Source organism: Onychostruthus taczanowskii, unplaced genomic scaffold (assembly GCF_017590055.1).
Source record: "Onychostruthus taczanowskii isolate IOZ18803 unplaced genomic scaffold, ASM1759005v1 scaffold72, whole genome shotgun sequence".
Classification (NCBI taxonomy): domain Eukaryota; kingdom Metazoa; phylum Chordata; class Aves; order Passeriformes; family Passeridae; genus Onychostruthus; species Onychostruthus taczanowskii.
The window spans coordinates 2,643,506-2,667,664 of NW_024505008.1; the positions used below are offsets into that span (position 1 = coordinate 2,643,506).

Consider the following 24,159-nt stretch of genomic DNA (forward strand, 5'->3'; position numbering starts at 1 on the left):
ACTGACACCAGAGTTCAAACATTTTTCTGGATCTAGTTACCAAGGTTGAATTAAAGTGAGTACTGACATTACTGTGTGCATTCAGTGAGCCCTTTTATTGAATATTTAAGAGCTGGGTTTTTATACAGAAGGTGTTAAGGTTGATTTTCATAAATTCAAAGCTGTCTTCATTATTGCAAATGTTTTGAGCTCTCAAGATTAAATATGCTGTTTGAATTGGAAAAAAAAACCCTACACTTTTTAAAACAAGCATGAATAGACTACTCTATTTATTCAGGGTGTTTGCAGTGGGTGTTATTTTGCATTAGGTTAAATTGTAAATAATAAGCACATGGTTAGGATTAATTTGTTTGTTGTTAGAAGCTGTTTTTCCTTTCTGGTGCACTAGACATACTCTCTTAACTCCTGCTGTTCATGTTACATCTTTTAACTAAATGGAGGGGTGCAGTTTTGTGTTTAGTTTGTGTGTGTTTTCTTAAAGCTATGTGCAAAATAAATTTTTGTGAGAAAAAAAATGCATGTTTTGTACCACCAGCTGGTAGTGACCTTTGGCTTTTATTATTTCTCTTGTTTTTTGGGTTTTTTTTCATGTGGTTTAATAGAAAACTCAGGAAAATGGGTCTCCTTATGTGAAGAAAGTTACAAGATTAATAAATGTGCCAAACCCTTACTTTCATTAAAACTGAAGCATATGTTGCAAATATGTAAAATATGCCCCAGCTGTTTGACCATGGCCAGTGTCTTTGCTCCCTGATTACCACAAGGAAGCTATTAGTCCTGTAAACTTTGGACTCTGTGATCAATAGGGTATTACATGGCATGGAACTGGAGCACCTGTTTTCCATTTAGTGAAGGCTCCTTGCAGGCTTTACCTAAACCTATCCATATGTTTTTACTTATCAGATTGTTGGGCAATTATGAAAAGTGTCTTTCTTTAGAGCTGACTTGGGTATCAGTGACTTGCTACGTGATGACCTCAGTGTGGGCATGCCCTGATGTTGGTAATGTCATGGACAGACGTTACCTGACATCCCCAAATTGCAGAGTTACAGAAGTAGTAAACTGAGGATGATGAATGCCAAAATATATGAAATTAGTTAATATAATGCATTTTATTAATAATGCTGTGTAATACTGAGAGCAATCTGACAAGATAGATTTACACTACCACGTCTCATTCTAGTGTTCTGGATTTTAGTAACTTTTTTCACCCTCTGCTGCGGTCAAGACAGGACTGTTAATTTAAGGCCACATTATGTGTTTTTTTACTGGAGAATCTTGACTTTCACCTTCACTTGCAATATGAATAATAAACTAAAGCAGCAGGTATGCTACTTGTATTGGTTACAAAGTGGTGTTTAGCAGTGGAACACTTTTTTCCTGATTTTTCTTAATTGTCTTGTTATGTGTTTAGGAATTTTAAAAGATGTAGTTTGTTTGGCTCAGGCATTTAATACCAGTTTTTCTAAGAAATAGCACTGGACTCTGCATTCCATATGTCCTGTAACATTTGTTGCTAAACCTATGCCAACCAGAGATTTACAGTGTAATCTGATTTCTCTTTCTTTTTTTTCTTTTGGCTCCTTTCCAAACACTGGCTTATGCAATACCTTAGCAAATATGGGTCAGTTAAATTACATGTAGTCAAGTTATCAATAAGCTATCAAAAGGATTTTTATGCAGTTATAATAATGTAGCAGTCAATATGGACAACTTATGTATCTAGAATTTGTCTGTGTATCTAAGATTTAGTTTTTAAGAAGTTTACATATGCTTTTCATATAGCTTTAGTATTTTAACAATCTCCACGTAAGATTTCAGATAATCTCAAAGATTTTTCAGGTCAGCCTTTTGCTGGAAGCCCTCAGCACACCAGAGAATTAGGCCAGTGAAAACTGCTACCACTGCAGGCATAAAGGGAGGAAGATGCATGTTATGAACACTGTTTTGTTTTACCTTCATCAACATTTTATTATGAAAAAAATATTCAAAACATCTGCGGTTATGGTTACTCTTTATCCTTCCATTTTATCCTTATTTACTCTTTATCCTTTGAAAAATTCTTTGCAGGTCTCAGTCAGTGAAATTGTACTTCAAGATAAATAAAAGCTTTTGTAATGAATTATAGCTGAGTCAAATTAAAATATACTTTAAAGCTTCTAATAATTGTTGCTGAAAGGTATCAACTTTGTTCTCAAGCCAAGACATGTTTGTATCCTGTCTCAGAAGCATGCCCTGCATTTTTACTGAGAGGAGATCGTGAGGAGGAGGAAAGATAGCTCCAATGTAACCTACATTTTTATATTCCATAAAAGAGAAGACCGCAATCTATTACAGTGGCAGCTATTTTCTGTAAAATAAATGGTGGAAAATGATATAGAGAAAGAGAGAGCAGAGTTAAAATTCCAGAACAAGTGAATCTATTGGTCCACCTATAGCTTGATTCTACCATTATATTCTACATGAACATAGCATCTAAATACTAACTATAAATAAAAAGCCAACAGCAGCTTCCAGTGAAAACTGTAGCTATGTATGAACCTGTTATCCTCTCAAAGCGTAGATGAGAAAACTGTGTGTATTTACAAAAAAAATCTCTACAACAGGGCAATCTACAGTACATGGTTGCAGAAGTCATACTTCTCAGTACAGTTTGGTTTCAGCTCAGTTTAGTTATTCATGTAGACATGTTGATAAGAGGTGTGTAGTTTTAATAACAGTTGTACATAAAGTATGGGATGATGGTGTGGACTGCTTCAGTCTGTACTCTGAACTATCACCTGGTTTTGATCATTGGATCACCCCCAAGTCACAGCCATTAAGTTACTTTTGCTTGGATATACCTTAGATCCTGCGGAGCCTTTGCATATCAACTTTCACAAAAAAACAGTTTTCATCCTGCCGTGTAGTGGGACATCATATAGTCTTCATCATTAACATACACATCTTTGAAAACAGGTACTTGGACAGCCTTCTGAGAGGTTTAGTTTTAATGAGATCGCGTTTCTTTGTCCTGGTGCAGTCTTGAAATACTATCAAAATCAGTGAAGTAAAATAAGAATTAATGAGATCAGAATCTAAGACTTGTATCTGAAGTTCAGCATTTGAGGAGGGGGGTGTGTGTGTGTGATAGTCACTGGGGGACCATGGGTCTATGTCTCGGCTTGAGACAATTTAAAGTATACTCTGGAATGAGTCCCCTTTTTAGGTTTAACCAGTCCCTTTCCACCACTAAGGAACGAAGGAGAGTAGAGGTAAGTGAAAAAAAACCAGCAGTTTACTAACAAGCGTAACAGCAACAGGCAAAAAATAACGGCAAAATTGCTGTATCTCGAGAATAAAGAGAGGCCCAAAAATGCGGGGGGCATCCCTTCCCTCCAAGACGGTGCTCCGCAGTCGAGTGCGTGGCTCGAAGGACAAAGCGAAAGGCGGTGTCAGCTTTCCTCCTGGCCCCTCGCCGCTCTGCTCATCTCCCCGACAGCTGGTATTCTCCGGATCGAGGGGCAGGATCTCAGGGAGGAAGCTGGCCTTCCTTGCGGCCCGCGGTTTGCCGTCCCGGCCTGGCCGCCGCCGGTGCGGGGAGCGGCTTGCACGGCAGCGGGGCCTTTCCCCGCCCGGCAGAAACAGAAACAGCCTGTGGGAATCGCCCCAAGGCAGCCTCTCCGAGACGACAAAAAGGGGAAAAAACCCCCAAACAAGTGAAAACAGAACCCAAAAGGGGAACAAAACCTCTGCCTAAGCAACGACCAAAGAGCCAGCCACGCAAACAGCACACAGCAAAAGGCAGGAGCTGCGCGGGAGGGCAGGTGTTAAGAACGCCCCTCAAAGCACTCCCCACACACGAGGCCCTTATTTGCAAGGTCTTAAAGATACCGGAACAAGCTTTGGGCGCAGAAAGTTGTGGAATGTACTTACATTAAGGATTACTGCAGGACAGTCTGTTGAATAAATTACCCTTACACATGGCGTTCTTCACCTGTGACCAATATATTGCGGGTGATGTTCCTTATGAAGCAATCCAAGTATAAGTAAATAAATTATTAAATCAAATAAAGCATGTGTCTAAATTATGTAAGCTATATAAGAATGGGACATACTTTTCCCTCTACACTTAATATTATTTCTTAATGTAACTAAGCAGATTTAAATTCTTTGAGGCCAAGCAAAGTGCTGTTTTCACCTAGGTCCTCAAAAAGTAACTTTAGGGTCTAATTAAAAACATCTGTATGATCTTCTCCATGACTTGGAAGAGAAATAATGAGTGTGAAAGGAAACAACCAAAGCCCTATACTGCTGGGTTTGCTTTGAAACCTTCCTACGTGTGCAGGTTGGTTTATACCTTAGCTCCATGTGATTTCAAAGGTGGTGAGAATGGACAACCACCATTCTTCATTCTCCAACAAAATTTCTTTGAAGTAGTTTCACACAGAATCATGAGATCTGAGTTCTGTTTCAACTACTGCTGTGAACCACCTGCAACTCTAAGCAAGCCATGTAGTGACTGATTTGCCAGCCACCTAAACGCTTCTTCAGGTTTATTCTTAACTCCATTTTTTTTTTAACCTCCCAAAGGACAGCCCCAAACAGCTTTGGAGAGATGCCTTTTGAGCATGTTTTTACAACAAAGTGTAGAGCCCATAATACACAACAAATCCTCCGAGGAAGCAGAGATGTAAAGTGTAGGTGGGTTGACGATGGCTGGATGCCAGGCACCCACCAAAGCTGTTTTATCACTCCCCTCTGCAGCTGGACAGGGGAGAGAAAATATAACAAAGGCTTCATGGGTTAAGATCAGGATGGGGAGAGATCACTCACCAATTCCCATCACAGGAAAAAGAGACTCAACTTGGGGATATTAATGTAATTTATTACTACCAAAATCAGAGCAGAATAATGAGAAGTAGAATAAATCTTAAAACTACATCCACTTCTCTTTCCTTCCCAAGCTCTACCTCCAGTACTTTAACAGTGTAGGGAGATGGGGAATGGGTGTTACAGTCAGTTCATCACTGGTTGTCACTGCTCTCAGGAAGAAGAGTTCTTTCCCTCTTCTAGCGTGGGGCCCCTCCCACAGGAGAGAGTCCTTGACAAATTTCTGTACCCTGAGTCCATCCTGTGGGCAGCAATTCTTCACGAACTGCTGCAATGTGGATCACTCTTCTGCACAGTACACTCCTTCAGGCACAGGCTGCTCCAGAGTGGGTCCCCTTCAGGGTTAACAAGTCCTACTGGGAAGCCTGCTCCAGCAAGGTCTTCTCTCTTCACGGGTCTGCAGGTCCCTGCCAGGACTGTGCTTCAGCATGGGTTTCCCACAGGATCACAGCCTCCTCTCAGGCATCCACCCTCTCCAGCCTGGTCCCCTTCCCAGGCTGCAGGTGTGACATCTCCGTGGGCTGCAGAGGCACATGCTTCAGCATGATCTTCATCTGGGGCTACAGAGAAATCTCAGCTCTGGTGCCTGGAGCACCTTCTCCCCCTCCTTCTTCACTGACTTCAGTGTCTGCAAAGCTATTCCTCTCACATATTTTCATTTCATTGTCCCCTTGCCACAATAACATCTATGCAATATCTTTTTTTAAAATTTCCTTTCTAAATACATTACCACATTACTAGAGGCATTACTGTCACTGCTGGTGGGCTCGGCCATGGCCAGCATTGAGTCCATCCTGGCTGGTGTTGGCTCTGCCAGACACAGAAGCTTCCAGCAGCTTCTCATAGAAGCCAGCTCTGTAGCCCACCCCTTCCAAAACCTGGCCATGCAAATGCATTCCAGTAAGATACAACTTTGGAAACCATGTAGAGAAAAGTGATGGTTAGGATGTGCTAGCATGAGGTATGTGCTGCATGGACCCAGTTCCCAGTGGAGCATATGGTTGACACAGAGTATGTGAATGAGAATGAATGAGTGGCAGAGGTGATGCTGTGGGAGAAGAGGGTACTCAGCAACACAGCTGTGTGCAAAATGGGTCTTGTATTGTAGTCTGGGTTTTCGACTGAGATTTGATCCTGAGGCTCGCACTACAACACAGCTGAAAATCCACAGCTTAAGCTAGGTCTTGGACTTCACAGAAAGGCTTCTAAGGAAAATTGCAACCTCAACTACAAAAATTTGCCAGGACAGTTGATCAGGCTTTGCTGTGCTTTATGGAGGAAAATACAGGAATACAGGAAAATAAACTGCAAGATTATGCAAACAATATGCAACATGCATTTTTGTTTACAGTTTGAAATATCTGTGTGTCAGTGGAAAATTTTATGTTGTTTACTTAATGTTGATGTATGGATTAGTGATGAAGCTGTAGGACAGATCATCTAGGCAAAATATAATCCTGACAAAATGAAAGAGGTACCTGTGCCCAAAGTATTTAAGAACAAAGTTCATCCTAGAGCAGTGTGGTATGGAATTAAAAAGTTGGTGTTGTGCAGCAGCATCTAGGACACATCACAGCATGGTACAGAGCAGAGTCTGTCTCTACTCAGGTGTAATCTGCTGGCAGATTAAGAGGCAAATTTAGCATAAAGCTTTTGGACAAATAGCGCATACTGTGTACTGCTTTGTTGTGTTTCTGTTTTCTTCTGTGGTAGATTCTATGCATTTACTGGTAACTACTAGGAAAGTTCCAAAGGTAAGAAGCATGTCCAGGCTGTTCCTCCCTGGATGCATGAGCGGTCAAGCACTGGGGCCAAGTGCCAAGGAGGGCAATGGTTTTTGTGTTGATTGACTGACTTTTTTTGTTGGGCTGCATGCAAGAATACCAATGCCCACCCATGAACCCTGTTGGAACAGCTGTGAGCTGAAGTCTGCAGGAACTAGAGCTGGAACTGGGAGAAAGAGTAGCAGAAATAAGATAGAAAAATAAACACAGACAAGTTAGGGAGCAGGAATGGCTGGTCCTTGGGCAGGAAAGGACATGATGATGCTGAGACCTGCATCAGGTGAAAGCAGGGAGGCAGAGAGAGGCCACAAAGCCCCTGGTGATGATCCAAGTAGCAATGTATTTTAAATATCCCATACTTTAATTTCAGAGCAGTTGGCTTTGCCATCTCAGTAGTTCTTTGAATATAGTCTTCAGTGTACAATTTAGATAGATTTGAAAATTAGAATTTATGGCATATGGAAAAGCAATAAATGGTTGTTTTAGCACTCTGACTTGCTATTAAATGTGACTTAAGGACCAGTGAGGTATCTGTGTTATCTGCATGATCAGCAAATGCATGTTTGACTGGTTCAGGAGAAGTTGAGGTAATATGGTAGGTTAATGTACAGCTGTAGCAGTCTGATAGTGCAGTGTTTTTATTGATTGTCTCAGTAAATGCACCAGGGTATTGTTTGCTTGTCACAGTACTTAGTGCCTGGGGTAGTTGAGCAAGTTACTTTTCCACTGAGTTGACCCCCCAAGTCCCAGAGTCTTTCAATCAAACTCTTTAGATTTCATACACTGGCAATTCCTTTCCTTTTCTAATGGGCTGTATTAAAGGAAATGTGTCACCTTTTGCACCATGTAATACCAGATCAGATCAGAATTCATGCACAGTTATGTCAGTGGAAATATAATATTACAGACCTGCTTATCTCAAGATAGCACATGGAAAAATAAACTTCCACAGCTGAGAGATTCACCTGATGATGCGGATAAGTTATTTGTAAGTAATTGAGCTGAGAAATTTATATGGATTATTTAATACATATCAAAAATATATATAAGAAAAATTACTAATAAATATTTAAGTATTGGGTTTTTTCTTCTTTCTCTTTCTCCTATTTCCTTTCTCTTTTCTATATTTTCTTGGTCTGCTCAGGTGCTAAGGTAACTAAGTCCAGAATGGGAAAAACAGATTTACAGAGTTATCCTAGTAAACTATTTTTATTCTGAAGGCTAACAGCTTTAGAAAAACAAAATGGATACCACTCCTTTATGTGATGTCATAGATACTTTAATGCCAGAGTAACAGAGAGCTCTGAGAGAAAATAATTCTATTGAAAAAGTATTGCTTTTGGTTAATCTTTAGCAGAGTGAATAAGCTGGAACAGCATTGCTAATCTGAAGCTTCCTTGCAATTAGAAATAGTAATTTCAGATCAATTGCTCAACAGATGTGCTTTTTAGTATTTTACACAAAAGAATGGTAGAATTTCTCCTACCCTCAATGTATTAGCCAGTGCCTTGCTATGCCTTTAATGCATGGTATTAGCTATAATTCAAAATTAACTATGGAAAAGCCACTTGTTGACCTTTACTTACTGTTTGAGTAAAAATTTAAATACAAACAGAGAAGAAGAGTAGGTGGAAATTCTTTGTAATGCCTTCTCCACTGCTAATTTGTAGTTGGATTTTTTAAAAATTTGTAGTGAATTTGAAATTTGTGCATATGTTCACACCAAAGCATCTTCTTTTGTATTTTCTGTACTCAAAGGACTGCTTTCCTTCCCACTCTCAAAGAACTAATGCTGCCTGAATATTTTAGATCAATACATAGCATATAGTGAAGACCAAGAAACAGTTTACTCAGCTATTTTTCTGAAGTATATTACACACCTCTGCATTTTGATAGAAGAATGGTTTGCATAGTAATAGTTGCGGTTCCTTTATAGTCTCTTAAAGATTAAGATTTTATGGTCTCTTCAGGGAATGCTAGAAGCTGCATTATCAAAAATTACATTATATAATAAGAGTCACTTTGTTACTAAATAATTGTTTCAAGCAGTTCTTACATTGTGTAATCCTTTTAACTCATCCACTTCAGGAGATATTGATTCAGAAGAAAATGTATTTTAACACCTTGATGTTTTTAGAAAGAAGAACTTCATGCTGAATTTTGAAGTCTTAATACATAAATACAGAAATGCTAAAGATTTTTTTCTCCCCAGTGAAATGTTGTCTGTTTATTGAACGTTGGAGTTTCTTTGTTTTTGAGACTAACTGCTTGAAAGGAAACCACAGCAGTTTGGTCTGTGGCTATGTTTTCCTCTGATGTCAGTTAGACTTTTTGGATCTACCATAGTGCCAAAAACTATCAGATTGAAGAGCAGCACTTCACAACTCCCCAAAAGAATTTGGTGAGTATCACAGCTGTTTGACAAGGCATCTTTGGTCAAAGGACAGCACAACCCCTCCTTGGGAGCCTGCTGGGAGAGTAATATAAGGAAAGTTCAGCCAATTTTGCAATTCAAAATTAATGCTTTGATTAGGACCTAAGATGTCACTGCAGATAAACACTACCTATTGAGTTTCTAAAAATACCATTGGCTATTAAAAACAGGTCAGCATTACAGTGCAAGGAAAAGAAGAACAATATACAAAGTTTGATGAAATATGTAGGGAAAAAAAAGGATTTTTTTCTGAATTACCAAATCAGAGTAGCTATAAAATATAGATAATAATTGTGTAGGGTTGGAGTAATTAATTTTTCATAATCTGAACAATGAAAAACATTCAGAAAAATAGTATTACCTTTTAAAAACACTAAAATAAAAGAATCTGCAGTAAGTGACATCTTACACCATATTCTTATTTCAATGTTCCTTAACATTTATAATAAGGTAATTTGTAAGGATGATGTCATTAATGGCTTCCAGGGAGTCAGAAAAGATATATTTAATCAAGGAGGAAACCTTAGTTTCAGCAGAACTGTTAAAATCATGTTCTTAAAATATCCTGCTTTGCTTTTCCCATCATAGGTGGAGGGGGCTTAGTAAAGGATGGGGAGCACTCCAACACTGCTATACTACTTTGACCTTCCTGAAGCATTGTTCTTTCCCTTTAGAGATGTTGATAACACCCAGGCACTATACTTTTTTTCAGGTCACTCTCAATGTCACTGTTCGGAGTTGTATCCTAAAAAACATGTAAGGACACAAGGCAGGAGCATAGCCAGAGCTCTGACACAAGGTTATAAAGTATGATATACTAGACACATTACCTGTTTTTAAGACACTGAAAAGTGTTTGTGCTTAGGAAAGCTTTATTTTCTTCTATTTCTGTCCTTTTTTCCACAAATAATTCATCCTACTCTCATGCTCTAGGAGAAAATTGAAACTGATTATATACACTAAATTATCTCCACCATAAACTACATAGACTTTGCATAATTTAGTTGTTTTACAGGTTGAGGTTTAAACCTCTTCAGTGGTGGCTGTGGTTTTTAAAGTGTTGACTGAAAGTAGTAACTGTAAGGAAAATTGAATGTGGTGTGGATGAGATTAAAGCAGTGCTGCAAAAAACAAACCTTCGTTTTGCTCCATAAGATTAGTCATGGTGGGGAGCAGAAAGCTCAGTGCAACTCTGCCACTGAAATCAAGCAGGGCATTTATACAATGTAAATGGGATATAAAAAAGTTGGAAACACATGGCCATGCAGAAGGATGTAATAGTTAATAGCCTCTAGCCACTGGGCAGATCTCAACCCTTTGGATGCTGGAGTCATCTTCTCTGGAGAAGATAATTGTTTTTCTGCCCCCTGTTTCAAGGTAGACTCATCCTCTGTGGATGCTGGGACCCAGCAGGCTCTGCTCTGACAGGTGTCCCCTTCCCTTCCTTAGGACAAACAACAAAAAAATCTTAATCACGGTAATTATTTATTAATATTAATAATATTACATATTAATGTCAATAGAGCTACTAATAAAGAGCTTTATCCATCTCTCTGTGGTGGAGAGCAGTCTCAAAGACAGCCCTGGAAGGATGCCCAGTCAGGTTGTACTATCCCCAGGAGTCACAGCATTTTCCCTACATTCCCTTTGTATTATCATAACACAGCAGGGGTGTCTTGCAGATACTGGAGGGAAATGCTTTGCATCCTACACACATCCGTGCTCCTTTGGTTTTGAGTAAGGCTGGTTAGTGAACTCTCTTGGTTTCTCTCCCTTGTAGCACTATATTAATATTTTCCACCACATTAGTATTTTCAGCTTCACAGGAGTCAAGAACATTAAAGTCAAACCAAAGGTGGTGACATTTTGGGGCCAAGGCAGTGCAGTGCAGTAGGGTGCCCCATGGGAGTTGTGTGTTCAGGAGTGCCAGCTTCTACAGAGCTTGGAGTCCAAGTGAAGTCTAATATCTCAGGAGGAGGAAGAAATTACTGCACAGTACAGAGGTACTGACTCGTAGTTAGCTGATTTCTACCTAACAAGTAAGCAAGCCCAAACAACCCTGCACCACCACCACCCCCACCCTCCCCATTTCTGTATTTTGATATGTAAAACAAAGGTTCTCATGTGACTTTCAGTTTGAGATAGAGTTGAAGATATTTTGGTATTAAGATTTCTTCTCTTCCCTGAGCACACTGGAGCCCTTCTTATATATTTGGTTTTCACATGCTATTATACAACTGTATAGTAAAAATGAATCTATTTCAAAGTGTGGATTGGCAGAGTTCACCTGAAGGAAACATAAAATAGGTCTTATGACATCAGGATTGGTGCAGGTGATTAGTGTTGCAACCATGGGCATGCCAGCCATTCTCTTAGTCCCTGTTTTCATAAACAGAAAAAAAATACACAATAAAATTACACATTTATTCGCCTAGGATGTGTATTTGCAAGGTTTTTTTCCTTCTAAAAGAAATCAGTGCTGTCATTGGAAAACAATTTTGTGACCCTGTTTGTTTGGAAAATTCATAGGAAGTTTACTATAAGGTTAAGGTGTTTTCATATCTGTACAATTCTCTATAGAAAGTAGTGGACAGTACTTCTCAGTACTTTTTGTCTAGGCTAAAATGTCAGAAGTTCCATGATTCTGTCTACTGATTTCTTGTTCTGCTACTACTCCTCTGAAATGTTTTAACAAATGTGCAAGTGCCTCAAATAGTAAATAGGAAAGATTTCAGCGCATAGAATCATATAGAATAGTTTAGGTTAGAAGGGACCTTTAAAATCATCCATGTATATATTGTCTATACTTAATTTTCATAATAAGTTTTGCTCTGTATTCTGACTTAAACTTGTGTTCAAGTTCCTAAAGATATTTTTGAAGTGTCATATTTTTGTGTGAAATGATGGATAGTTGTCCTACCTAGTACCTTTCCTTCTAGGAAAATGATGGTATATGTATTTAATTCTGCTGTTGGTTTTATTAAGTTCTTCATACTAATGCTGCTTTGTCAGAAAGGTCCACTGGTGAGTTTTCCATTGAATGGAAAAAAAGTAATTTACTTTTCTCAGCTTTATTTCTGCCTTTCAAGTTCTTAGACCATTTCTCTCTACAGTCTTATGAGAGTAATTAAGAGTCTTAATTTACTCTCTCTAAACCATTCATTATTTTGAGTATCTTGATTATATTAATTCATCCTCTGTGTAAATTGAAATGTCCTAGTACTTTTTGTTGCTCATCATCTTAATTTTCCTCACATAATTTTCATTATTTCAAATATTATGTCTGCTTTTCTGAATCTTTTTTATTTTTATTTTCTAATTTGGATTCAATACTTTAGCTGAAATTATTAGGCTTATACAATGGCACTAAGTAAACTACTAGTGTTAGTAATCAATTAACTTCACTATATTCCTCAGAAGTTTGACATCACATCTTTAAGTAATTCTGTCACCTCCAGACTGAGCATTTCAACCTTCCTTCTTTTTGATCTAGCTTTATAAATATGTTAAACATCATCTCAATTAATTTTTACAATTAATCTTTCTGTGGATATATATAATATGGTCTTTTACTTCTTTCTCCTTGCATAGTTATTTTGATATTATTTTTCTTCCATTAACAGCCTAACATTTATTTTAATGTTAATGTAAATTATCATTTGCCTTCTCATTGTTGATTTGATGGCTTTAAAATTCTGAAATTTTCAAGAGCTTTGTAATAACTATTTGCAAATTTCAGTGTATGGTACTAGGAACTCAAAACAACCTACCCATGGGCCTTGGATTTAAGAGATGTAATTGTAATTTCTTGCATGTGTATTCATTATGGAAGACCATGGTGAAGTTTCCATAGGGTTTGTCTGCTTCAAATCCAGTTTTGGTAAAAGAAGTTACAGAAAAAAATCAACAAAATGAATAATAACAAATTATCAGGACTGGATGGTGTTTGCCTAAAAACTCTGAAGGAACCTGGGGGGAAGTAGTTGAAACACTAACAGTGGTGCGGGTTCTTGAAGCTTATGCAGGTCCAACATAAGAGTGGGCAAACTCAGGAAAGGAAAAGCCATTGAGAGTAACTTGGGAAAAACAGCTGTGGAAACTCCTGCCCCACCATTCTCTGAAAGCCTGAGAAATAGTTTGATAATATGGTATAACTCTTTGACCTTAATGTGCTCACTTTTCTTGGCTATTCTGATTCTGCACAAGCACACATCCACCCTGTGTTGTGCATGAGCCATCCTTCCATCTGTTTGATAGCAAAGAACTGTGCTAAAATAGAAAAGGCTATTTTTAAGTATCACACAAAGCTGCTGCTTTTAAAAAGCTGTTTTAATCCAGTGGAATTGCTTATTATAGCCTCTCAGATAATTGCTGTGCCACAAAGTCTAAGCACCTCAAGTGTCTGTATGTTTAATCCCAAACTGTCAGACTAGAACAGCACAGCTTTCTAGAAGAATGGCACCTGCTGTCTTCCGTGTTTTCTCTGGGAAAAGCTTGAATATGGTATTACCTCCTAGCCAGTTGTTTCTGTGATAAAAATTTCACATCCTTTCTCCCTGCTTACTTAGTATTGCTGTGCCCTAGATATGACAAAGTGCAGATCCAGGAGAAATAATGAAATCTAGGGAAAGCAGTCACAAAGGAGAAAAAAAAAGATATTTTTACATTGGCAGCATTATTCCCTGCTGTTGTTGGACTGCAACTGGGTACTGAGTTTGCAACCAAGGTTGAAAAGCATTTCAACTTTATTTACTAGACAATAAATAATACAAAGACTACTGAAAGTTGAAGAAGAGAGCTGTCATTGAATTATTTTAGTGTGGCTGGTGGTTGTTGCTTTTCTGATATCATAAAAACAAGCAATGAGCTTAAAATTTTGGAAGAAGCAAGCTTTTTAAGTATGGAGGGCTATGTTGTCCTCTCTGCTGAAAAGGCCTGTGTGAATAAAACAAGCTATCCTAAACAGTCTGCACATTGTTAGGGATGATGCGCTATACACAACATGCACCATCAGAGCAGCAGTAGTGGAGCTGGAGAAGCACAGTGCTTCTGCATCTGTGGACAGCTGGTGCCAGCAAACCTTTGAAGCTGATGCCTTCCTACATGGATCACTGGCAGTTGTGAAAAAGATGCAAAAGGCTCAGGAATTTAGGAAGGGAGAGAGGGTCTTCAATTCTCTTTATAATTTCCTGTTTCTCTACTGAAAATAATTCTGTGTTCAAAAGCATCCCCTTTGAGCAGGGATGCATCATGTGTTGAATGCCAGCTCTTTTGCAGCTTTTCAGGCTAAGTGCTATTGGGTGCCCCTTTTTGCTCATTCTAGAGTCTGTCTCATTCATACATTTCCTTAATGTCCAATATCCACTCTGAATTGTTAAACAGCAATGATTTGTTAATTTGCTGTCAGCTGCAGGTTTCCCAGCCCTCCTCATCTGGTGTTTGTAGATCTGTTGATCTTGGTGCTTTAAAGTTTTTAAATAGGTACTAGGCAAGTTAGGAGATTATGGAAAAAAATGGTAAATTGGGGAAATACATGTCACATGGTGACTGGTTAAAGCACTTTGCTTATTTGTTTCTTCAGGAAAGCAGATAAATTCTGTGGAGTGCTTATTTTTTATCTTATATTAGGTATATCTCAGCAGGATTTTTTCTTCTTTAGCTGCAAGTTTTAGTACAAATATTATAATCTGTGACCCAGTATGCTTCCTGTGTCATGAGTGCTCAGTGGCTGAGTTAGTCATCCCTGAACAATGACAACTGTTTGTATTTCCTGCCATTTGTTTTTTTTAGCTGTCATTCCAACATTACAGTAATCATATGGTTTTTTGTATTTATTTTAACAACATTTTGCTTTCCTTTTTTCCTTCTAATGCAGCTCCATTCATTATTAGTTCAAGTCAGCAAGTCTTATTATTTAATTCTAGAAGGAAATTCGCTTTAAGTCACTGAAGACAAGCTAGTAGCTTTTTCTATATCTTTTATTGTGAAGTAACAGATACATACATGCCGTGCACAGTCCAAGCCTTTCCCTACACTACAAATGTTTGTGCTTCTAGGAAAAAAAAATAAACATTTGAGCAAATAAATGCCTTTGAGCTACTCTTTATCTTTCTGATATTGTAGTCTGCAGTACATCAGCTGAATGTGAGCACCTCTTACAGTTTTTAGTCAGAGTGTGATTTACTGTGATCCAACATAAATATGTGCATTTTTACTTCTGAGAAATTAGCATGCTGAAGCCTATTTAAAATGAATGTAGAACAGGCTACTGTAGTGGGCAGACATTAAAACAACATCATTACAAATTACCTTCTGTTTTGATTTTTGCACATTCATGATACCACCCCATCGTCACTACATGGCTCAGATTTAGATATTTTCCAAAATGTCAGTAATTCATAACAAATTAAAAGGGGTGGGATTTGTTTTGTGGGTTTTTTTTTTCTTTGTGTGTTTTTTTGTGTGTCTGTTGGAGCTTTCTTGGCTTTTTGTGGAGTTTTTTTGCTGGGTTGGGTTTTTTTTTTTTTGTTATTATTTTGGGGTTTTTACATTTTGTTTGGCTTTGGGGATATTTTTTATGATTTCAGTGAAGTAAGCATAGAAATAAAATGGGCAATAGAGCGCTTTCAGGTTGTTCTCAAGATTTTCATAAAAGACATGCTAGAATTCTTGATTCACTCATGATTCCTTGCCCACCGTACATTTTCGAGCATCTATTTTCTAGATGCTGCTGTTTTCTTCCATTTTATATTGCTTTGACTCAAATGCCAAACTATTTTTCTTCACTATGTAATTTTCCAAAAGCAGAGTTTGAATATTTATCCAGGGTTTGTTCCTCAGCTGGTGTAGGCCATCTGGGCTCTGTTGACCTCAGAATATGCTCTATTGCCTCCATGTTTCTGCCTTTTGTCTGGAGTGCTGTCCTTACAGTATTCAAATGTGCAGTGAAGGAGAGATCAGGAAGAAACATATTTAAAAAAACAAAAAGCACTGGGCAACACTGTGTAATGTGATAGGGAGAAAGAGAAAATAAAGAGCACTAGTAAAAAATCTCAATTTAAACATAATTTACATAATTTCCATTACAGTGTTATTTCTTTACTCTGGAAAGGTTGCAATATCTTCTTTTTCTTTAGAATTATTACTGTAGCTCTTGGCATATTTCTCCCCAGTTTTATATTTATCTTCTAGCTCTTCAGCAGTCCATGAAAAAAAAACCTAATTCATTACATAGGTGGTACTGCCAAAAAGTCAGAGAAGGTTCAAAATTATTTTTATCAACTCTCAGTGTAAGGTTTGAGGAAGAACAGACTGTTGTAATATTCACACAAAATCACAGAATTCTTAGGTTGGAAGGGACACTGGAGATATCTAGTCCAACCCCACTGCTAAGAGCAGGTTATTAATGCTCACAGGTGTAGTATCTTCATAAACTGAGTCTGTCCCATCTGGAAATGTGTCCTAAACTGCAAACACAGGGAGGGGCAGGATTCCAATATACCCAGAGTGAGATTAAGACACAAAGGAGGTCAAATGTTGATAATCAAAATGATAATACACATTTACTCACTATCAAAGAAAGAGCAAGAAATAAAACAGAAAAGTAGGAAAAAGTAGGAAAAAGTAAAGAACTACAGAAAGCAAGAAAGCTAATCACCACCAAGTCTGTGGCATCCTGTGAAGATCCTTCTTCCTTTGTTTGTGAGGAGGTGTCTGACAAACTTGCTGTGCACTCACTTATACAGAGGCTAAGTGGTGTTTTATGGCAGTGACTGGGCAGTTCCACTCCAGCCTGGGACCGTGGACACGGTGTTCACGGGATATTCCCTTTGTAGGTGATAGTCAGCTGGCCCTGCAGTTCACTTACCTTTACAGCCAGGCACATTCACTGCCACTATCATGGGCCCATTATCACAGCCCATTATCAATGGATGCTCATGGACCCTTATTACATCAGGTCTTCAGCTGCAGATCTTATCAAAGGCTTGGCAAAGGTGAAAAATGTCTCTGTTTAACAGTTCTTTCCTTAGTCTTCCGTATTTTCTTACACATGTTTATATAATTTCTGTTGTGCCTTGTGTGGCCTGTTTTAAATATGGAATCTTACTAGTCAATAACAGTTTATTACTTCTATTTTTAATAATCATGACCACAAGTACAATTTCTCTCTGTAAAACTCTACTCTTCATTATTAAGTGGTTTTCTCCATATTTTATAATCCTCAGCCTGATTTCCAGTTAGTCATGAGCAGTTATTTTCAGACCTCATCACCATGCACACATAAAGACACATGCTAACACGTAGATTTTAAAGATGATGTACTGAGCATTTGTAGACAGCTGATAGTATCTGAAAAATGTGGTCACTTAAGGTGTGGTGCCCAGTAATATGGGTGAAGTTGAAGCCCCAAGTTTAAAAGCTCAGTTCTGGTTATCTACATAACCCACGGATTTGATGTCTGAGGTGAAGTGGTGCCAGTGCTTTAAGGAAACCTGCTCCTGCTGGTCCTTTTCAGAGTGGAAGAAGTACCGAAAAGGTTTTCTATTTTGCTGATGCTGAAAATACACAGGTATCTGTCATGCTATCTGTCACTATTTAAAATAAGTGAAAGTCTCAAGAGTTACAATCTGGCTTACTGAAAGGGTGGGAACTTTTGAATCATTAAGGTCCCACTGAGAAGCTTTAATATCTCCAAGAGTCTTCCCATACTTTTTCAATTTAAGAATTGGGAAAGAATAATGTGGTTGTGCTGTTCATCAGTGATAGCCTGCAAGGGGGAAAAAACAATTAAAATACCCTAACTCAGCTCATTATAGGATGTAATAAGGAGGCCAGTCTCAATTCACATCATGCACCTCTCCAGATCATGTAGACCATTCAGCTTTACCTCAAGACCTTCTACCACAGTTAAGATAACAATATCATGGTTGTCTGTCCTCCTTCTATTTACCTGAGGATTTGATTGTAGCAGTGGGGAACAAAGATACACAGACCTTCTTGCATGCACTGAAGAAGATTGTTTATTGCAGCAAACCAAGACTTTCTATGCTCTAAACTTAACCAAACCCAGCATGCATTGGCTGTGTCGCTGTTCATGCATCCCTTTACCCATGCAGCTCTCTGCAGCTCTCTGATCATGTGCTGTCCATGCACCCCCCAAACAATAACTGCCCCACACACATGGCGACCACATGCCAGCCATGCAACCCGTTCTCTGGTTACAGGACTTGTTTTTCACCTCTCTGCTAGTTAAACCTTTCCCAGAGTGCTTTATGTTGCTCACCAGAAGGATTTCTGTCTTCCACATTTGATAAAATAAAAACTTAACTGGGTGTCCATCACCAGATCTGAGGCCTTTGGATAGAGATTCAGAAGACTTCAAGGAGATCGAAGGCCTCCAGAGCTGAAACAGTATTGGCTTACTATCTTTGTGGGCTTCACAGACAGCAGTGGTTAGGGTTTGGAATGCAGTTGCTGAGGGGGGGTTTTGAGCAGTGGCCACACCATCAGCCAGCATTTCACGGTCTGTATCTGTATGTTTTTCTGGTCAGTACTAATGACTCCTGCCAGTAAAGGACTAATGCATGTGCTACCAACTACTTCTGGGTCTGTTTCATCAGTCCACAAAGGAAGACTGCCACAGTGTTAGAGCCCTGTGTATAGTTGAGTTTCCTGCTGAGGGATGATGTGGGTGCCTATTTACGGACTTTACCTTCAACACCAATTATTAGTTGAAATAATCTGAAGAGTTTTCTCACAGAAGTTTCTGTTTAAGCAATATAGATTTTTTTGGCCTGTTACTAAAAGTCAAGGATGATTAGAGGGGCTCTTCACTGATAGCAGCAGGGCTATACATTTGCTTTTGCAGCCACAGGTGACAGAGCCTAGAAAGGTTGATGTTCAAGGTGGTTTTGGATGACTGTGTATAGGGGAAGGGGTCAGACCTTGCCTGGTGGGGTAATACCCTGGCCTTCAGCATTTGCTTCTATTCTCAAAACTCTCCTCTTATGATCTGTGCCTTTCTCTCCAAATTAGAAGTTACTAGTAGGGCAGTTATCCACCATAAAATGTTCAGAGTTTTCTTCTCTGTATTTAAAACTTTTTTTTTTTTTCCCCTTTTCTGGCTTAAACATATTACCTTTACCAGAGTATACTTTTGAGTCTGCTTATTTGTTTCTCCTGCTTTCCTGACAATTTGAAATGTTTGGTTTTTAAATGCACTTTCACTTGGAGAGGAGAGAGGTTTGGGGTTACAGATATAATCCTTTCCTAAATCACCCTATTTTGTCACAGGGTTGGAAGAACAGTCTGTTGAATAAAAAGACTCACATAACATGGATTTTATTTAGGGATTTGTGTAAATTAGCTAGTAATTTACTTTGTTTTGCTTTGGTTTCACCAAAAGGAAAATATAGTTCTGGCTGAAAATCAGGGTGTAAATGTTAAGTATTACTATTCACCAAACAGCATATCAATCTTTAATTTACAATTTCCTGTGAAAGTGGAGGAGGACATCTTCTTTACTTTTGGTTCATACCCTTTTTAAAATTCAGGTCAGATCATCAGCAGCATCAATTTGGCTCTGCTTTCACAATTTGTGCTCACAACTATGCCCTAGCAAATCTCTTGCTTTTCAGATACCTTAAGCCTTCTGCAAACAAGTAAATCACACAAATGAAATAGTAATAAAGCTTTGTATTAAGCTTTGTTAGCTTTGTATTATAAATTTTATCTACTATTTAAATGACAATTATGTCCAGAAAATTGGCAGTTGTAGTCGTGCAAATGATGAAATTCATTCCAGTCACGGCCCATCTTCAAGGCCCCAGAATTGAATTCTCTTGCTGAGTCCCTTAAAGAGGCTTACAGGTTGGTTTTTTCTTTTACCCAGAGTTAGGTGCAAAAGAGAAATACCAACAAGATATTCCTCAAGAGTCAAAGCAACAAAAACTTTACTGGCAACTTCAGAAAATCAGGGAACTTTGGCAAAAGTTTAAAGCAACATTGAATCACCATAACGTATTTCACAAAGCATTAATTTAGCAAGCTCCAAGTCCATTCAACTTGACAAACTCCAACCCATCTGACTTTAAGTTACTTAGGCTTCAAGAAGAAGTAATTGGAAGAAAAAGAACTAAGAGAAAGACACAAGAGATATAGAAAAGAAAAAATATGACTACCACCAGTGGTCAGACCTCATGGTCTAGCATGAGTACCCATTGGCTTTCCTGGGCCCTTCCCCAAGGTGGGACGTCTGGTAGCCACTCTGGGGCTGGGTTAGGGGCTCCAGGGGCAGGTTCAGAACATTGCATCCACTGTGCTATTGCAAGGCTGGGGTACAGGCTCTAGGGGTGGGGTGGATGGAGCAAACTCACCAGGGCAAGGCTTGTCTTACCCCTTATCCCATTCATGCAACTGAAATGTTTCAAGCCACCAATCTACTCCCATCTCTCACACCATCTTTCTCTGGAAAGGAAATGCCAATAGTGTTTGGAAAATTAATTATTAAGAACCTTGGTTTACTCTAGGTAGCTCATGTGTTGTATTTGATAACATGGCATCTTGCTGGAAGAAAATAACTGCAGTTTTTCCCTAGTCCAGCTAATTTGTTACACAATTATTTGGAGCAGGAAATAAAAAAGGAAGTTAATGGTTGTGGGACATGTGGGAATAGTTGGAATAATTTAAGCAAAGATGAACCATGATCCTTCTGACTGCCTCGTCTTTCCTGTGCTGTTTTGTCTAATCCTGCCTCAGAGTATGTCAACAAATTTCCTTTAAGCTCAGAAGGTGCAGTGGGTTGAAAATAGTGATCCTTTTTCTGTCTCATTCTGTCTTCATGGAATTTGTGGGAAGTGATTTAAAACTGACATATTTTTGGATTGTCTGGTTCTGGCTAGGTCTGGATGAATTTTTGCAGTAGCCAGGAGGGGAGATGGCTGGAACCCAGAGGTTATTTTCTACCATCTCACATAGTTGTTGGGGGCAGGGGAAAGGGATTCTCTTCCGGGAAGAGGGATTCCTTTTGGCTGAGTAAGTGTGGCACTGGCTCCGAGCTGGAGGGAGCGGTCAGGGTGGTGTGGCTGCGGGCGGGTCAGGCTCTGTAGTGAGCATTTCGCATGTAAATCACTCCCTCTCTTTTGTACATGTTTGGTTTTGATATTATTGCTATTGTTATTTTCTTATCTCATCACTGTTCCCAGTAAATTGTTTTTATCTCAACCACGATCTTTTGAGCCTCCTCTCCAGCCCACCACTGGGAGTGAGCATGCAGCAGCAGGATTTGGAAAGCCTCAGTGGGAGCACTAAATTGGAGAGTGCCATTCCTAAATAATGACATGAATAAAGGTACAAATTTATCGTGTTAGATACTTATAAATTAAAACAGCCTTAGGACCTTTGAATGTAACACCACTTGAGTTCTGGATATGCCACAGGTTTTATTAGAGTGACATAATTATTTTTTCACACAAGTTAGTTATAAACCAAAATGAATTTACGTGGAGGGCAGGATCTCTTAAAACTGAAGAGGCAAGGGGTATACATATTTGGAAAGCATAAAAATACCTGATGGCTTATTGTTCATTTCTGCTGTACAAGAGAACATTAGACTGGAAGTATGTGTTTTACATGAAGGAATAGAGCAGACGCCTATTTCCTGATGACAAATGAAGCACGCTGGATATATGATGCACATTTTCAGAAACTGTATACCTGAGGAGATTAATGGCGTCATTGCAAAGGCTTCAAGAATGCAGTAAATATTAAGGAAATTACTTACATAAATGACTCTGTGTTGCTGTGCAGCACTGGATGTAGTTGATATCACTGGTTCTGATCCATTATGGTCATTTTCAGAAAACAAAATTCTTTGTGATATAATTATTATTAATCTTATGTGAAATATAATCTCTTTCACATTGCCTAAGAAACTGGTGGTTTTGCTTTGTCTGAAGTGCTTGGTTTATAAATTACACTTAATCACTGAAAGTAGTTTTCTCATGTCTGTCTGCTTGTCTCGTGGTTGTTTTTTAGATAACCTGTGTTTCAAACATCTTCACAGGTAATCTTGACAACACCATTGTCAGTGAACCAGTAATGTTGAAATGATTAAATTATAAATTATGTTTTCTTCCAATCCAATTTATTAAGATAGCAAAAATATCAATAAAATGAGTGAACAAATATTCTGTCTGATAGTTACGCATCAGGGGAAGAAAAGAAAAATTAATTTCAACATGTATTTCTTAGATGCTGAACTTTGGAGTCAATGACAGAGTCTGTTGTATCATGTGGTTTGTGATTGCAAAAAGTTGAACTTCAACATTGGAAATGTTGAACATAACTTTTTGTCTTATCTGTGGTCTGGAATAAAATGAATACAAACTAATTTTTTTTTTTCCATGGTGATAATACATGTTAATCCCATCTAACACAGTATGGTTAGTGGATTTGATGCTGCAGACATGTTTAGATTTAGAGACAGATATTTTGGGGAAAAAGAACAGCTCTCTAAAGGAGCTGAGTTTTTCTGGTTTCTTGCTCAGTGCCTTCCACCAGAAATGTTTATTTTCCTCTGCTTACATCATCTCAAGAACCAGCATTTCTACAAACTGCATTTATTCCACTTTATGACTCTTGTTCAAAAAAATAGGGCAGGAGATCTTTCTCCTTTTTTAATGCCTTTATTAAAAAAATCAGCTAGGGTGGGGGGTCACGCTCACACCGCCGCTGCTCCCAGGAATGGCACGGAGGAGGAGGAGGAGGATGCAGCTGGTATGCAGGCAGAGCTGGGGCTTCCATCCTCACGAGAAGCAGTAGGAGATTCCACCTTTTCAGTCTGACATTCGAGGTCCTCTTTCTAGCCGACATCCTTTAGGTGAGGGTGAAAGGTAAAAAGGATCTTACCAGACACGGGATTAAGTTCCTCACCTTTAGACATCACTTAGATCTCTTAATTCCATGTTGGCACGTTGCTTTAGGGGTTTCTCTTGCACAATTTGGTGAGGGGCTTCCTCATTTGCATACCAGCCATCTCCCACCCCCTGCGGCTTCAGGTGTCCTCCAGGAAGCAGCAGGGGGACAATTGAGCCGATTTCTAAACATTAACAGGTAATTGAAGAAAAACTATTAACAACAGGTGATTACAACATGAAGTTATTAACAACAGCAATTGGTTTAACTTGTTAACTCTGCAACTTAAGAAAAATGGATAACTTTTCTACTCATAACACTCGTTACTTGAAAGAGTACACAACATACAAGATTGGCACCTTCAGCATGTTTAAAACCTAGAGAGCTGGCTTATTCAAATATGTGTTTAGAAACTAATGCAGTGGCAGACAAAATTGTGTGGAGATCAGCATATATATGAAACCATATGTATTGCAATAAGCACTGTTTTCAGGACAAGAAATAGTTTTCTTATTGCCAGGTTTTACCAATTCTTTTACATGAATCTGTAATGCAGGACCTTCTGAAACTTAATTGATGGCTACACAATCCTTTTCCTACAGTCAGAAATTCTTTTACTCAACTACTCCTATTCTTTTATTTAGGACAGTGAAAAGAAAGGATTTATGAATAGACTTTATGCCATCCAGGAGGTGTGTGTCACTGTCCAGAATATCCTAGATGAAATTGCTTCCTTTGGTGAGAGGATCAAGAAGTAAGTGCTGACACAGGTGCTGGATTGTTTTTCAATACTCTTTAACATCTTTTTCATGCAGAGATATAATATGTTAGATTTCTACTTACTTATTCCAGGGGAGTCCATCGTTCAAACTCACCTATATTTACTTTGCTTTATGGAGGCCCTCAATGAGTGGAAATTCTGTTACATTAATTCTGAAGTTTAGAACTATATTAATTGGGACAAAAATAAAAAGTAAGGTTTTAAAGTAAAACAGAAAGAACATTATTATGAGGTTGTTATTTAAAAGCAATAATAAAAATTGCAATTTTGATAAAGGAAACAAGCAGAACTGAGTAGGAGTTTCATAATTTAAGGATGTAAATATGTTCCCTTGCTGGAAGTTTTATTTATTGATCAGCAAAACCTTTAGAGTA

At 38.5% G+C, this 24,159-nt stretch overlaps 1 protein-coding gene across 1 annotated transcript in view; it reads left to right on the forward strand.

Annotated features, from left to right (window-relative positions):
• LOC121345382 (multiple C2 and transmembrane domain-containing protein 1-like) overlaps window positions 1-24,159 on the forward strand; it is a 50,732-nt gene that overhangs the window by 17,681 nt on the left and 8,892 nt on the right. Inside the window, exon 4 of the mRNA XM_041422216.1 lies at window positions 23,649-23,758. Within this exon, the coding sequence (XP_041278150.1) occupies window positions 23,649-23,758 (110 nt within the window). The remainder of the gene's footprint in view (window positions 1-23,648; window positions 23,759-24,159) is intronic.